The following is a 13,805-nucleotide window of genomic DNA, read 5'->3' as shown; positions in this document are numbered from 1 at the left end:
GACTCTGCTTCTTGTTTTCCATCTGCTGTGACCTCAGCCTGTTCTGACCTTGATTACCTTTGCTGCCTTCCCTTACCTTGACCATCTTGACTTTGATTCTTGTTTGCTGACCTTGACCTGTCTGTTTCTACTGAGACCCAGCTTGCCCCGTATTCACTAGCTTGCTGACCCTACACGAAAGCAGTCTTATCTTGCTCATCCCTGGTGGGGAAGAGCCTGAGGGCCCCAACCTAGTGGCATCCCTGCAGGAAAATACCTGGCCACTAGGGTTACCGACCCATCACCCCTTGTGTGGTGCTCTGGTTAAGACCATCAGTCAATTAGACTCCGTGCCTTGGGTAATCCCGATTCAGCTGCCATAGCTTGGGGTATTTTAACGTTGTAGTTAGAGTTGGGTTAGTGTTGGATTGAGGTTATTTTTAGGGTTATTGGTGGAGTTCGGGTTATTGGTAAATTAAGTTTTAGTGTTAGAGCCATTGTTAAGGTTTTTATCAGCTTTAGGATTATTATTAAGGTTAATGTTTATCGCAAGGGTTAACATTAGGATTATTTAGGTTAACATTAGAGGTGGGGTTATTTTTAGATTTAAGTTTTGAGTTATCATTGGTGCTGTTAACATGGTAGTTAGGATTTGTGTTAGGAAAAAATAATACTGCAAAATACATTTTAAAAAATATTGTCTCCCACTATTTGTGTTGGGATTTTTGTAAAAATTTATTTCACTTGGAGCATATTCCCACCTAACATCCTAGGATGTGTTCCATCTGACACAACCTAACTTTAATAAAAACATTTTCCATTGGTGAACATGAACTTCTCAAAAAATGCCGCCTGGTCCCTTCATTTGGCAAAACATGACCTGTTATTGAAGTCTGAACATCCTTCATCTTAAAGTTCACTTTTACAATCTCTTTATAGATTGTTTTATCATGTGAGATATTGGTTATTGATCCTTAACATGACAACTAATATTGTTTTCTTGTTTGTAGAGTGACAGGTTGACCAGTTTCAGGAAATCTGGTGTGAAAAAAGAGAAACCACTGATCCAGCACCCCACCGAGTCACAATCAACAATTATGGAATTCCCGATCCCGGAGGAAAGCAAAATGAATCTGTCTGAGAAGGAAATTATGGATCTCTTTGAGAAAATGATGGTAAGTGACTTTGTGTGTAATAGAAGGGCTTTAATGATGAGGACTTAAAGCTGTGACCTCATGAGCTCCGCCCTATGAATAAGGATTTGTACAATTTAAAGTGTAAAAAAAAAGATGAATTTATTCGTTTTCGAAGAACAATAGTCTTCAGATAGTTCCCAAGTGTTGTGAAGACCCCTTTAACTATCCTGAACCGTTCTGTGTCCCTCAATAGCCTAATTACTGTATATACTTGAATATTGGACAACTTTTTTTAACCTGAAAATGTCATTAGAAAAAGAATCCCAGGGTCACACCACTCTGTGTTATCAGTGTTTAACAAACTTTTACCATCTGAGACATTATTAGTTTGTTACACACTTAACATTAGGGCAGAGCACCAGCTACTGGTTGCCGAAAGTAATGCACACAAATAGTTTAGGAGCAAGCCTCCCATCATAGCCAACTCAAAAGTACAAAATATTTTAACCCATAAAAAGGGGGAAAATAAACAGATTAAGCCTATGTAATTTTATTTCCTCTACAGTTACAGTTTTTGCTATAGCAAAATTTTACTGTAGTCAAAACTTGGTATTATGTGTGAATATCCATCACAATAGATTGTTTTTTTTTAATGTTAAAAAGCACCAAAAAAGGTCCTGTAGCTTAGCATGAACATAAATCTATCCAATATCAGGACACATTCCATGCTCTATAGGGTCAGCTCTCCCATGTGCATATGAAGCATATTAGAAGAAATTTAATTGGGATTTTTAATATCAGGAACTGGGAAATTTAATATCTAATAACAGGTCTGCTTTAAGATGATCCATCACACTCAATACACCTATATTTATTTTGTATTCCTATTTTTAGAGTTTCCCTTTAAGACATGCATTTTACATGCCTCTGCCAGCCATAAGAACGTTGTACGTGAATCTGCTTTTAATACTTTCTGCATTAAAAGGGTCCATTATGTGATTAGGTTTGGGCTATAATTTGCAAAGCGTTTTTATGATCCTAAATGCAGGATCTTTGTTTTAACAGCCATATACTTTGGCTGGAATGGGTTGAGTCATTCCCTATTAATGGAAAAACAAAAGCGCAGCTAAATATATTTGCAATGTTACTAATGCCAGCCGCCAGTGTAAATAGATTGAAAATATTAGATAAAATTAAAACAAATTACTAAACATTATCCTCTCTTATAAACAGATTCATACACGGCTAATCGCATCATTTGTTTCTTTTTTTTTTTTTTTTTGCTGTGATGCTAACTGTGAATTTTTACTGTGCTTATTATTCAATAAAAAAAAGAAATCAAAGTGATAATTAAAATAAAATACACTTAACAAATTCCTCGGCCTGAATGGAGAAGTTGACAATTCTAAATATAGAAAAACTCAACTGGTAACTTACCTTTAGCATGTTTGTCATGTTCCACTGTATACAATTTTCCTAAAACTTTTTTTTGTTTTATGACTCTGCTAATAAAGTTTGTTAAATTGATTTTCTGCCAGTGACAGCACTTTCTGTTGGAGGCTCACAATGTTAGGCCACTACTTAGTGATGTCAACGTCTGCCATGCAATGGCAGACATAACCAACCATGGGCTTCTGTGCAGAGCTGATTTGAGACCTTCTGCTGCCCTCCATACCTATGCCCTGCCCTACCTTCCATCCGCGTTCCCTAATATCCTGCCCCACGTCACCTCCAAGCACTTTTGAATCCCCACAATGCCCCACCTAATATCTGACACAGAATCACAACCACCAAACAACCAAAGTAGGAAATCTGGATAGAAATGATTTGTTGGTCAGAACTGTCAATTCCCCTTACTTATCCAGATGTCCTACTTGTGATTGTCATAGAGAAGCAGCAAAGCATGGGGACGAGTCCAACATCTGCAGAGGGTGGATGGGCTGCCATGCTGTGCATTGCACTTAATGCCGATGGTCCAACCGTGGCTGGGGGGGGGGGGGGGGCCTGTTGGCTGGGGCCCTTGTGCAGTTGCACATTTTGTACTTCCCTATGTCCGCCCCCACAGCCACTGACACTTCTCCAGTTGCCTGGCCCATATAATAACCTGATAAGTTGATTGGTCCTGATGGTCAACTGGTAATTGCAAGGCAGTGGCTTTGGGCACATGAGTTGCAAAGCATTAGCATTTATTACATTTTGGCAGCCTAATATTTGTTTAGGTCGCCCAATGTACCAGAACCCGCTGAAAATCATGGACACTTGGCTGTAGTGTACATCAGTGTGCAGCAGTGTTTTGTTGAAATCCTCAATAATAGCAATATGCACCTAATGTGGTTAATGTCTACCTATAATACATATAAAAATTTCCATAATATCATATAAGAAATCCAAAAGGATAGAGAATGACTCCTTCATAGGTGTTGGAAGTTTAGGTTGTGCTGTGAAGGCCACTATTTGAGTAGGGTGTTGACTGTTGCCCATCAATCTCCAAATTTAGTGCTTCCAACTGACCTGGAGCAAGCATGCAGCCACTGAAGTCTGATCTCTAAAGGTCTGTAGGGTCAGGGTTTCAGAAAACATGAAAGCAGCATGACATCACGTGACCACCATTGCCATGTGAAGAAATCAACTATGGTAGCCTACAGAGTTCTCTTACTACAAAAGTACACTGAAATAGGTAAAAGGCATTTTATGTTTTCAAATCTTCTTCACAGAGCCGGTATCCTCGCTCTCACAATACTTGTAAGTGTGATATAACCGTAGACACATTTTGCGGTGTCCCGCTGAGTATTTGCTTGCTGTGAAAGCTTCGTTGAGGTTTCAGAAAATGGGCTGCATCTGTGGCAGATTGTCACTCACTTTGGCCCCTCGCACTCGCAGCTGAGACATGTTCTTAGGAACAGATGTGACGAGAAGCTCACGTTTCCACCACGCTACAAAGTAACAGGCGGATAATGAATTCATCTCCCACAAATTAGCATAATTTCACTTTGCATGACAAAATTAGCTTTAAGGGGCCTCTCTAACCAAACAGCTCAATACACAGATGAGAAGTCAGTATCAAGTTGGATTTATCTGCCAAATGACTTGTAAAGTAATGCGCACTCTTTTGTAAGTCCCCACCTACCCAAAGGGGTTAAGAATTTTATAGTGAACTTTGCCCATGTAAAATGCTTGCTGAGGTCTTTGGCCCTCTCCCATGTGACAGCACTCAGCCAAGCAATGGTTCACAAAGAGTAATTGAAATGGTTGTTCCTACCCGAAAATACCAAGTATCGTCTTTGATCCACAAAAGATAAAAAAAGCTACTGCTGAGCATGGGGTAAAGAAAGAGGAAATTGCTTTGTCCTGCACAAGTTTCCTTCAAGGGCAGTTCTGATGACACTGTGCCACCGACCCACCACCTACCTGCTCTGTGAAGGTCAACACACTGATGCCACCCACCCCGACCTCTTTCTTTCATGCAAAAAACACCTAAGCTCATCCCCTTCCTCAGGGGAAGACATAGGTAAGAATGAAGTGTGCCACTGCACAAGGGCCCTGGACCCTCCTTATTCACAGTGGACCCCCATTGGTTACTGAAGTCAGTTCGAAACAGGAGCCCATTATTCGACTATGTCCACCACTACTCTGCCTATCTATTGTACAACAAGAACTCCTACTGCCAGCACTCTATCATCTGGTGTATAGGCAACTCAATTTCAGTTGAAAACTCCATGATGCAGTCTAGAATCTGGCTTCAGTGGATGACTAAGAACTAGGATGAAGGGTAAGTACCTAAAGTGCTCGCTAGATGGAATAGGCAGCCCACTGGGTGATTTAAAGTGTAACTGCCCCCCCCCCTTGGCATCAGCAGCCCCCCCATGGTAGTCTAACTCTAAACTGAGCCCAATCTAACCAGTTTTTGACAAGCATCCCTATGGCGTCCACAAACCAACATTAAATAAAAATAAGTGTAACAAGTTAACAGTGTATTAAACAGAAAGGAGAGGACAGCAGGGCATTTATTATGGCCCAAATGTTTATATGTGATTGTACAAGGTATATACAGTGTAACTTAACTGCCTCTTTCCCCTCTTCTTGCCTACAGGAAGACATGAATTTAAATGAAGAACGAAAGGCACCATTGCGTCAGAAAGACCTGGCAAGGAAGCATGAAATGGTGGTACAATACATCTCCGCCACTGCCAAATCGGTAAGTTTGCTCATCTAACACCTAAACAGCACCAGTCTATTCTTGTAGTGTCCATTGTCCCTCCTACCATTTATGTTTACAACATATAGGGGGCGCTGTCATGGTCTTACAGTCCTCTCATGTTCTTTGTTATAATTTCATAACTTTTCATGTATAATGTGATGGAGTTTCTGTTCTCTGGATTTTTTTACTGCAATTGATAGGAACTGAATTGGAGGAGCTGAATTAAAAATTGGGGGACGATGATATTGAGTGTAGTCAGCCGCAAAAAATATTGGAGAGAATGGATCACAAGATAGGAATATCATTTTAAAGAGGCGCTGTCACTTTGGTTGTTTGTGGGAATGTGAGAATGCTTGCTAATGTTACTACCTGGCAAGGTATAGAATGATGCCTCCTCGCTGCAGGGGTCCATCATGGGTAAGCAGAGCAGCAATACCAGTTGGAGACCCGTAATGATGGCAGCTTCAATGGACTAAATGTCACAATCAGGACTGGAGGAAGGGATGATAATGGGACTTTGGATTATAGTGAGTTTTGCAGCGTGTTGGATATAAAATTTAAAAAAAAAAAGGTTTGTAAAAAAGGCATGGAGAAGGCAAAGGCTTTTTTTTGTAGCTGAATCCAAGCATTAAACACCAATCTTTCCCACCCTGGGCTCTGTAACTCTGAAGCCAAATATCCAGAATAATAAGTCAAAAGTCGAAACCATCAGCTGCTGAGTACAGACTCTGGGTGACCACAGGCAGAAAATATGTTCCAGTTGATAAGAAATTATACTAGAGCCCAAACAACTTCCATTTTCAAGAAGGTGCTGAATCTAAAGGTTTTATTAAGGCATTGAAATTAATCCTTTATCTTATTATTTATTTATATGATTGTTTTGCTGGCGACCCGGGAAACACCAATCTCATTTTCTGCAATGTGCAGTGTTTTTTTTTTCCTCTCCTGTTTAGTCACCTACAGGCAAAATTATTAGTAATTCTATGAAATGAAGACACACCAGGCAGGACGAAGATAAAGCGGTGTATGAATAATAATGTTATTTAATCAAATTAATGGCTACAGATATAATTGGAATTTGTGCATTAGCACTGTGCTAATTTTTTTTCCCATACCGATGCTCAATGCTTTCTCTTGCGTGTTTGAATGCTGCATGTATGTATACACCTGCTTCACAGGAGTGTTGTATGGCAATCTGCAACAAGGCACCTGTTGGGCCATACTATGCTTGTAAAAGTGGGGGCAAGATTATGCTAAACAAAATATTGTGGTAAATTATACCAAGTGTAATGACAATGACCTTTCCATCATTGATGTAGACAGGCTCAAGTTGAGTCATTTTCTAAATTTTAACCCAGCTTAATTACATTTTTTTCTGATCTTTTTCTGGTAATGGATTTGCAACCTTAGATAGTATGGGCAACTTGCCCACAACAAAATATTTCCAGCTTTGCTTGCTCATGGTCCATTTCTAGCAATTGAACTTTACATTTAGGTCCCACCCATTTGTGGCCATGGGTTGCCCTGGTAACTTTTTAAAACAGAACCCCATTAAAAAAAAACAAAAAACCTGCTGAGGTTGTAGGTAATGCCTGGGTTCCTTCAGAATAGGACAGCTGGCACCAAAGCTTCATCAGCTCTGGATAGGGGAGCTGTGGTTATCTTTCATGGGCACACCAGTGCCATTTCACCCCCCATCTTGCATTCTGGCATTGGCCAAGAAGAGAGGTACAGATGACATTGGTTCTATCACTGAGAACCATTAGCTGATGGGAATGCTGCTCACTATGAGCTTTAACAACGGGCACAAAGCTGATGGTCACATTATCAACACAATTTACCAAAAAATAAGGTTGAATATATAAACCAATTGACTATAAACATAGCAAACTTCTCAATGTTGGTGTTTTCTGGTTTTTAGCCAGGCATGCCAGCTAATAAAAAGCAATATGACCATAGCATAGTTACAAAACAACAGAGTACATCATTTTTATTTAGGTTTTGCTGTTTTGGCTATTTGTAAAGTAAACCCGCAATAAAAAAAATAAAATTGGAAGCAGCCATTGCTGACCACTTTTGGAAAAAGATAGTTGCTGGTTGTTATATTATGTCCCCTAACTTCAATATCTTAAATCACCAACCAAGAAAAAGTATCAGATATCATAGAATGAACACAGTGAAGTCTAACTCTCATCTGCCTGCTATTTCCAAGTCAGGCAATTGGAATTGAATCCTGATGAGCAGCACGAAAGTCAGGCTTTAGTTAGAATTAAAGGTCAGCAGTATTTTTTTTAATATTCATCTCTTTGGTGTAAAGGAAAAAAAGGTTTGACGACCCCCCTGACCATCACACCTATATAAGCTTGATGGACATCCCATTCCACAATCCTTGCCAATATGGAGTCACCCCCCCCCCCCAACTTTGCTGTTCCAATATCATTCCCCCTTCTGATACTTTCCACAAGATTTTGGGGTGTTCCTGTGGGAATTTGGGTTTATTTAGCCTTAAAAGTGAAGTCTGGTACTGATATTGGATGAGAAAACCTTATTCTACAAGGAGTTGGAATATAGATCCTATTGTACCAGATATGGGAATTTAACCCATTTATCCAAAAGAATAATTATGAGGTTGGATGAGAAGATTGGGCTCAATCAATGTTCCAATTCAGCCAAATAGTCCTCAGAAGGATGGAAACCAGGGCTCTGTGCTCCTCCATACCAAATACCTGTCTTTATGGCGCGCTTATACACAAGAACATCATGGTGAAATGAAAAAAGGCCTTCACCAAACTGTCACCACACAATTCCCTGAAATGTCTTTGTATGCTGTAACCATTATTCCACCAACAAATAATGCTGCCCATGCAGAATAATATATATGTATTCCATGAATGTCCTCCTATAGTAGTGCCTAGTTGACCAAGTACATTGCAGTTTGACACTCATGAGAACTGAAGAAGTGGCTCAGACAAGCTATAAAATGTCCTTTACATTACATTTGAATGTGACTAACCAATCTAGCAATAGTTCGCCGACTGGCCTTAAAATTTGGTGATTTTTCTCTTTTTACCATTACCCTTTACCCATCAGTTCTTGTTGGGTTGGCTCGATATTTTGGCCATACCACTAGGAGTGGTGATCTGGTGCCCATATACTCTATGTCCACCATTGGATTCCCCCTGATTGTGCTCCATCCACTCTGCCATGTCCACGTCTGCCAATGTGTGACTTTTTGCTTGTTGGTTGTGCCATGAAATGACTACAATATCGATATACAAAAGCTGTTTGCATTATACACATTGCAATTGCTTCCAGTTGATATGTTTCACTAATGCATGAACCCATCTTAATTCCGTATTTAATGTTAATGAAAATAGCATGTGTGTGGATAATTGTGGCTGTGTGGGTAATCGAGTCAAATAACAGTTGTGAAAAGTTATTAACCACAGATTGGCCCTGCTTGAATCTACTACTAATTGTGCTGTATTTGTTTTTTCCATCTTCTAATCCTTCTCCGCTGAACCCCTGCATGCAGATAACTGGAAGTAAAGCTATGGTGAGTACTGATTTATGTTATATGTATATAATGAGTAAGTGAAGTGTCTTATATAACGCTGATGGTGATTTAAAAAGTTATGTCCATACAAATTACCTCCGTCTGGATTGTCTCGTGCAACTGTTGTAACTCCACTCCAGTTTGTCCTTCATGTGGTGCATTTGGTAAAGCTAATGGATTTGCTTTGGCATTCAGAAGAGCCAACTAGTAAGAAAAAATCATTACAATGATAGAGTTAAACCCTGTATCATATTTTAATTGTGCTCTGTGACCATGCTGTAGATTCACCCTTCTATTTCTTAGACAGAAACAAGGCACCCTGCACTTTGGGGTTTTATCTTCAAAACAGAACGTGAAGGGAAAGCATTTAAGCAGGACAAAGGCAGCAAAAATATCCTATAAGAGGTTTTGAGCCTATGATGATACATGGTTGCCTATTTTCCAAATCAGCACCGGTTCAGGGTTGGTTTGCACATGTTTCAAGAAATCAATTTTGGGTATGCAAGAGAATTTAACAGAGAGATAGGTAAATTGTGCTTTCCTAAAATGATGAATGAGCTCTAAAGTTGATTTAAAGTAAGCATTCTGCTTTGTAGTTCTGAATGTGACAACATGTGGAAGAATACAATGATCACAAAATCTGCTTACAATGCCACTCCCAAAGATTTACTCTTTAGGGGTACCTTTCAAGTGTCCTCTGCTTTGCCAGGAGGGCATTGATGCATCCAACTGGTATAATGGGCAACTAAATTGGCAAGACAGATGCCTGGTTCCTGGTGTTTTAATTAAGATAGACCCCCCCTCCCATTTCTTATATGTACATATATTTATATCTGGGTATACATGTGTTCCTTATAAGTACATATATTTATATCTGGGTATACATGTGTTCATTATATGTAAATACATTTATATCTGGGTATACATGTGTTCATTATATGTACATATATTTATATATGGGTATACATGTGTTCATTATATGTAAATATATTTATATCTGGGTATACATGTGTTCGTTATATGTACATATATTTATATATGGGTATACAAATGTACATGTGTGTATGTGTATATCTTTTATTTATAAAAAATCTGGAAATTTTATGAAGCGATAGCATGCAATAGTCCATAAACAAATATATATTTATAGATTATGTTACTGTATTTCCTAACATAAGATCATTTATAGCGGGACCTCTTCTAACATATAAATCACTCATAGGACTCGGTGCCCTCTTGAGGATCCCACTGTTATAGCTGCTCGGTGAAGACTGTATCAGCCAACCTACAAATCATGTTGGTTGTTTTAGAAATTAGCAATCGCATATTCTTTAATGCTGATGTGCAATTAGAAATATGTTTCATGTTTATGGCAATGCAGGAGGTGCTTTATACCTGGCCCCATGGCCCTGGCTCTGGCTCCCCATCTTCTTTACATAGAGTTCCATTGCTTGCAAGGAGTTAAGATGCAAGAGACATAAAAGCAAGGCAATAATTGAGCCAATTACTAATGGAATCAGAGGCCTATCTAGTGAAGATCAGACTGCATCTCTTTTACATCTTTGATTTTTTAGTTTTTTATTTTTTTTTGCATATTTGTGATATTTGCATCTGTAGTCCTGCCAAGCCGACTATTGAACCTGGCATTTTAAAGACTCAAAACCAACCAAGGTCTTATACTAGTTCATTATCTAATACCAACAGGGTACTTCACTGGTGCATTATCACCTAAATAATACAAATAATGAAGGATACACATTCATCAGTGAAGCTGGGTGATTCAGAAAACCTGGAAAGGATTTTTATTAAAGTAATTTGTTATTGCTGGCAAATGTTTTAAATCCTCCAGATCTATTCCAGGTTCACGATCACCCAGCTTCACTGTTGAAAGTGTATATTTTCCGCTTTGGAGAGCTTTAATAAATCAGGCCCAAAGTATGCAAACTGTTTAACCTTTCCAAAGAAGACAGTTGAGCTGGACTTGTGAGCTAGGCTGGTGTTAAAGACAGCAAAGCTACTAATGGATCAGAAGAATTGGTAAGAGAACATTTCCTGTTTGCTGATTGGACAAGGAAGGAGCAGCTGCAAAGTAGTTTGGTCCCTAACAGGAGTTTGGCTTCTAGTGATGCCCTTCTGACTACCAGTTTTTCTGTACAAGTAATACGAAGTACCAAGGCAACATAGTTCTTGCACAAAACACATTTAAAAATTTTTTAATGAAACATAAATGCAATGAAAGGTTCTACTTCCTTTCTGAAAAGAGAAATAAATGTATGTTCATCAATTGCTACCAGGGACACCAAATGCAGAAAAAAAAACACAGACATTACCTTGTGGTTACATTGACATCCGTGCAGAGAGCATAGCTGTGGGAGGGGCCCAGACCTGCAGAACTACAGTAGGGGGTGGATACCAGACCAACCACCCTGCAGAAGGGATAGCGGCAGTGACCAATCTTTATTTTAGGAAGCCTCTGCATGGAAGCAATGGAGCCCCAGATAGTAGTATACAACAAACTGGGGTTTTAATTCTTCCAAAATGCCCACAGCTTAAAAAAGGGAGAAACACAAACTGTTTAACCCTTTACTGTTGCAATACATCACACTAAACCATTCTATAATTTCAGGATGGGAAAATAGCACTTGGCCTGTAAAAATGATTTGTTTTTCTTCAAGTGATTTTCTTTTCTTGCCACTAAGTGTTGACTTTTCCTCCGAAGGGCCCTTTAGACATAATTACTCGTCGAATTAGGTCAGAGCCACACAAAACCCTCCAAAGCATCGCTGTATAATTGATAAAAAAAACCCCTTCACCCTTTTCCTATAAATAGAATTCAAGCTTTAAGCATTTCAAGAGTGAATAGTGTCTACTCAGACTATCCAAAGCCTAAAACAAATATTGAATGCAGCGAAGTCAATTTGGTGAAAAAGAGACCTCAATCCAATTCAGAGTGCTCCATCGACCGCGTAAATTTCATGCAAGATCCCCTTGGCTGGCAGCAGGGGGAGACAAACCCTTGCCTATGGGCCGAGCGACCTATTTTGGTCTCAATAGCGCTCTTTTGTTTGATATATTATTTTCATACCTTGATGTAATTTACATATTTATAGTTTTGTTCATGGCATTGTATGAATACTAAATATAATACATTAACTTTGGTGGAATGATAGCGTTCATAATACCAGCAGATTGTAACATGACAAAGGGGAAATATATATATATATGTATTATATAAATATATATTTAAAGTGGAAGCTTCAAAGAGAAAGTAACGTTGAATTAATTACAACATTAGAAGGCGGAAAAAAAAAAGGACCTTTGACATGAAAAGATTGCTGACCTTCTGTAATCAGATTAGCTTCTATAGATATGCAGATTGCTTGCTTAGCTGGCACTTCTTGATTAGGTATTTCATAAATGAATAGTGATTTTTTTTCATAGCAGTACAGTAATTGGGGCAAGACACGAGGTTTGGACTGCTGTTTATTAGACCCATGTAATTGCGCTGTCATTCTACCTGCATAACAAGCTTTATGCCTTGGCCTTACCCTGTCATTTACAATCCATTACCTGCAGCACATTTGGAAATCCATCAGCTCTAACTTGAGTGATCTTGCCAAAATTTGTCCATTTTGGACCCAAAAGACCACCAACATTTTGCTCTATGATCTTATGACTTCTTACCTCCCACTACTGCCTGATGATGGTGGTTGGATAGTTCCAATAAGAGTCGATTCCAATCCAAGCTGGATTTAAGCTATTGTAACCTGAAGTCGCAATCCAAGCTCAAATTCCAAGTTTGGATATCCCATGTGGGGAAAAGGTGTCTGCCAATGGGATCATTCAATGACAGTTGGCTGCTGCATTGGGAGAGAGCTGATTACAGCGTGGCTCATTATAAAAGACAGTGCCTGGATGGTTAAGCTGTCATTTTATGCCATTGCTGGTCAGGGACTGAGCTTGAATATAATTTGGGGACAGATAGGAGTAAGAAAATAATAAAAAAGAGTGCGGTAATAAGCTTACCTCCAAAAGTACTTGGGGGTAAGTGCTTTTGAGCAAACTGATTTTGTGAAAAGTGCTTTTGAGAAAGTGCTTTGGAACAATGTCACTGTTAACCAAGTAAAATCACAGCAATTATTTGCAGTTATACATTGGCAATTTTTTTTTTCCATTGGTGCATAAAAATGTTTGCCTGTTATCTCAACACAGTTAGAGGCGAATAGAAATAAAAGATTTTGGGAAAAGAGCTTTTGATAAATTGCTTTTGAACAGTGTGACTATTAATCAAGTGAAATCCCAGCAATTATTTGCAGGTATACACAAATTTGGCAAGGTTTTCTTATTGTGGCATAAAAATTTGCTTGTTATCGCATTACAAATAGAAGTGAACACAACAGTAAGATAGATCCAGAATAGCCCTATGCTGTCCAAGAGTCTTACAATTGGCCAAGGAAACAATTTCTAGAGATTTGAACCAAATCTAATCATTATAAACTCTTCGAAAGAAGCAAATTTGGACCCAGGGTTTTCGACTTTTTTTTTGACTGTTTTCATCTGAATCAATCAGAATCTATTTTTTTTCCTTCTGGTCAACTCTACAGTAGTCCACTAACATGACTAACATATAACTCTGTAGGATTGTCCTTCCTTCCTTCCCACCACGTCTCGTCTACATGCCGTCACCTCATTACCTTCAAATCAACTTGAACATAAAATTAACACTTTGCCTTGAGAACATCTTTCAGATTTAGCTTTGCCTATATTTTTGGGCTTGTGCAGGACCACCCTGAATTCATAGTTAAAAATTACCCTTGCATTAGGTCTCCCCCAGTGATCCCAACCATTCCAAATGGGATTACAAGTAGCCATTTCAACCCTTATATTGCCAGGCATTGCCCGCTGTCACTAACAAGAAATCCCTCATTCCAAGATT

General features: G+C 38.9%; 1 protein-coding gene across 1 annotated transcript in view; it reads left to right on the top strand.

Moving 5' to 3' along the window:
- The window catches only part of DIAPH2 (diaphanous related formin 2), a 659,108-nt gene that overhangs the window by 55,714 nt on the left and 589,589 nt on the right, over positions 1 to 13,805 (top strand). Inside the window, 3 exon segments of the mRNA XM_072430145.1 lie at positions 990 to 1,154; positions 5,206 to 5,310; positions 8,849 to 8,869. Coding sequence (XP_072286246.1) covers positions 990 to 1,154; positions 5,206 to 5,310; positions 8,849 to 8,869 — 291 coding nt within the window.

This window comes from Pyxicephalus adspersus, chromosome Z (genome assembly GCF_032062135.1).
Source record: "Pyxicephalus adspersus chromosome Z, UCB_Pads_2.0, whole genome shotgun sequence".
Lineage (NCBI taxonomy): Eukaryota > Metazoa > Chordata > Amphibia > Anura > Pyxicephalidae > Pyxicephalus > Pyxicephalus adspersus.
The sequence above is the reverse complement of the archived record's forward strand: the minus strand, read 5'-3'. Positions and strand labels throughout refer to the sequence as shown.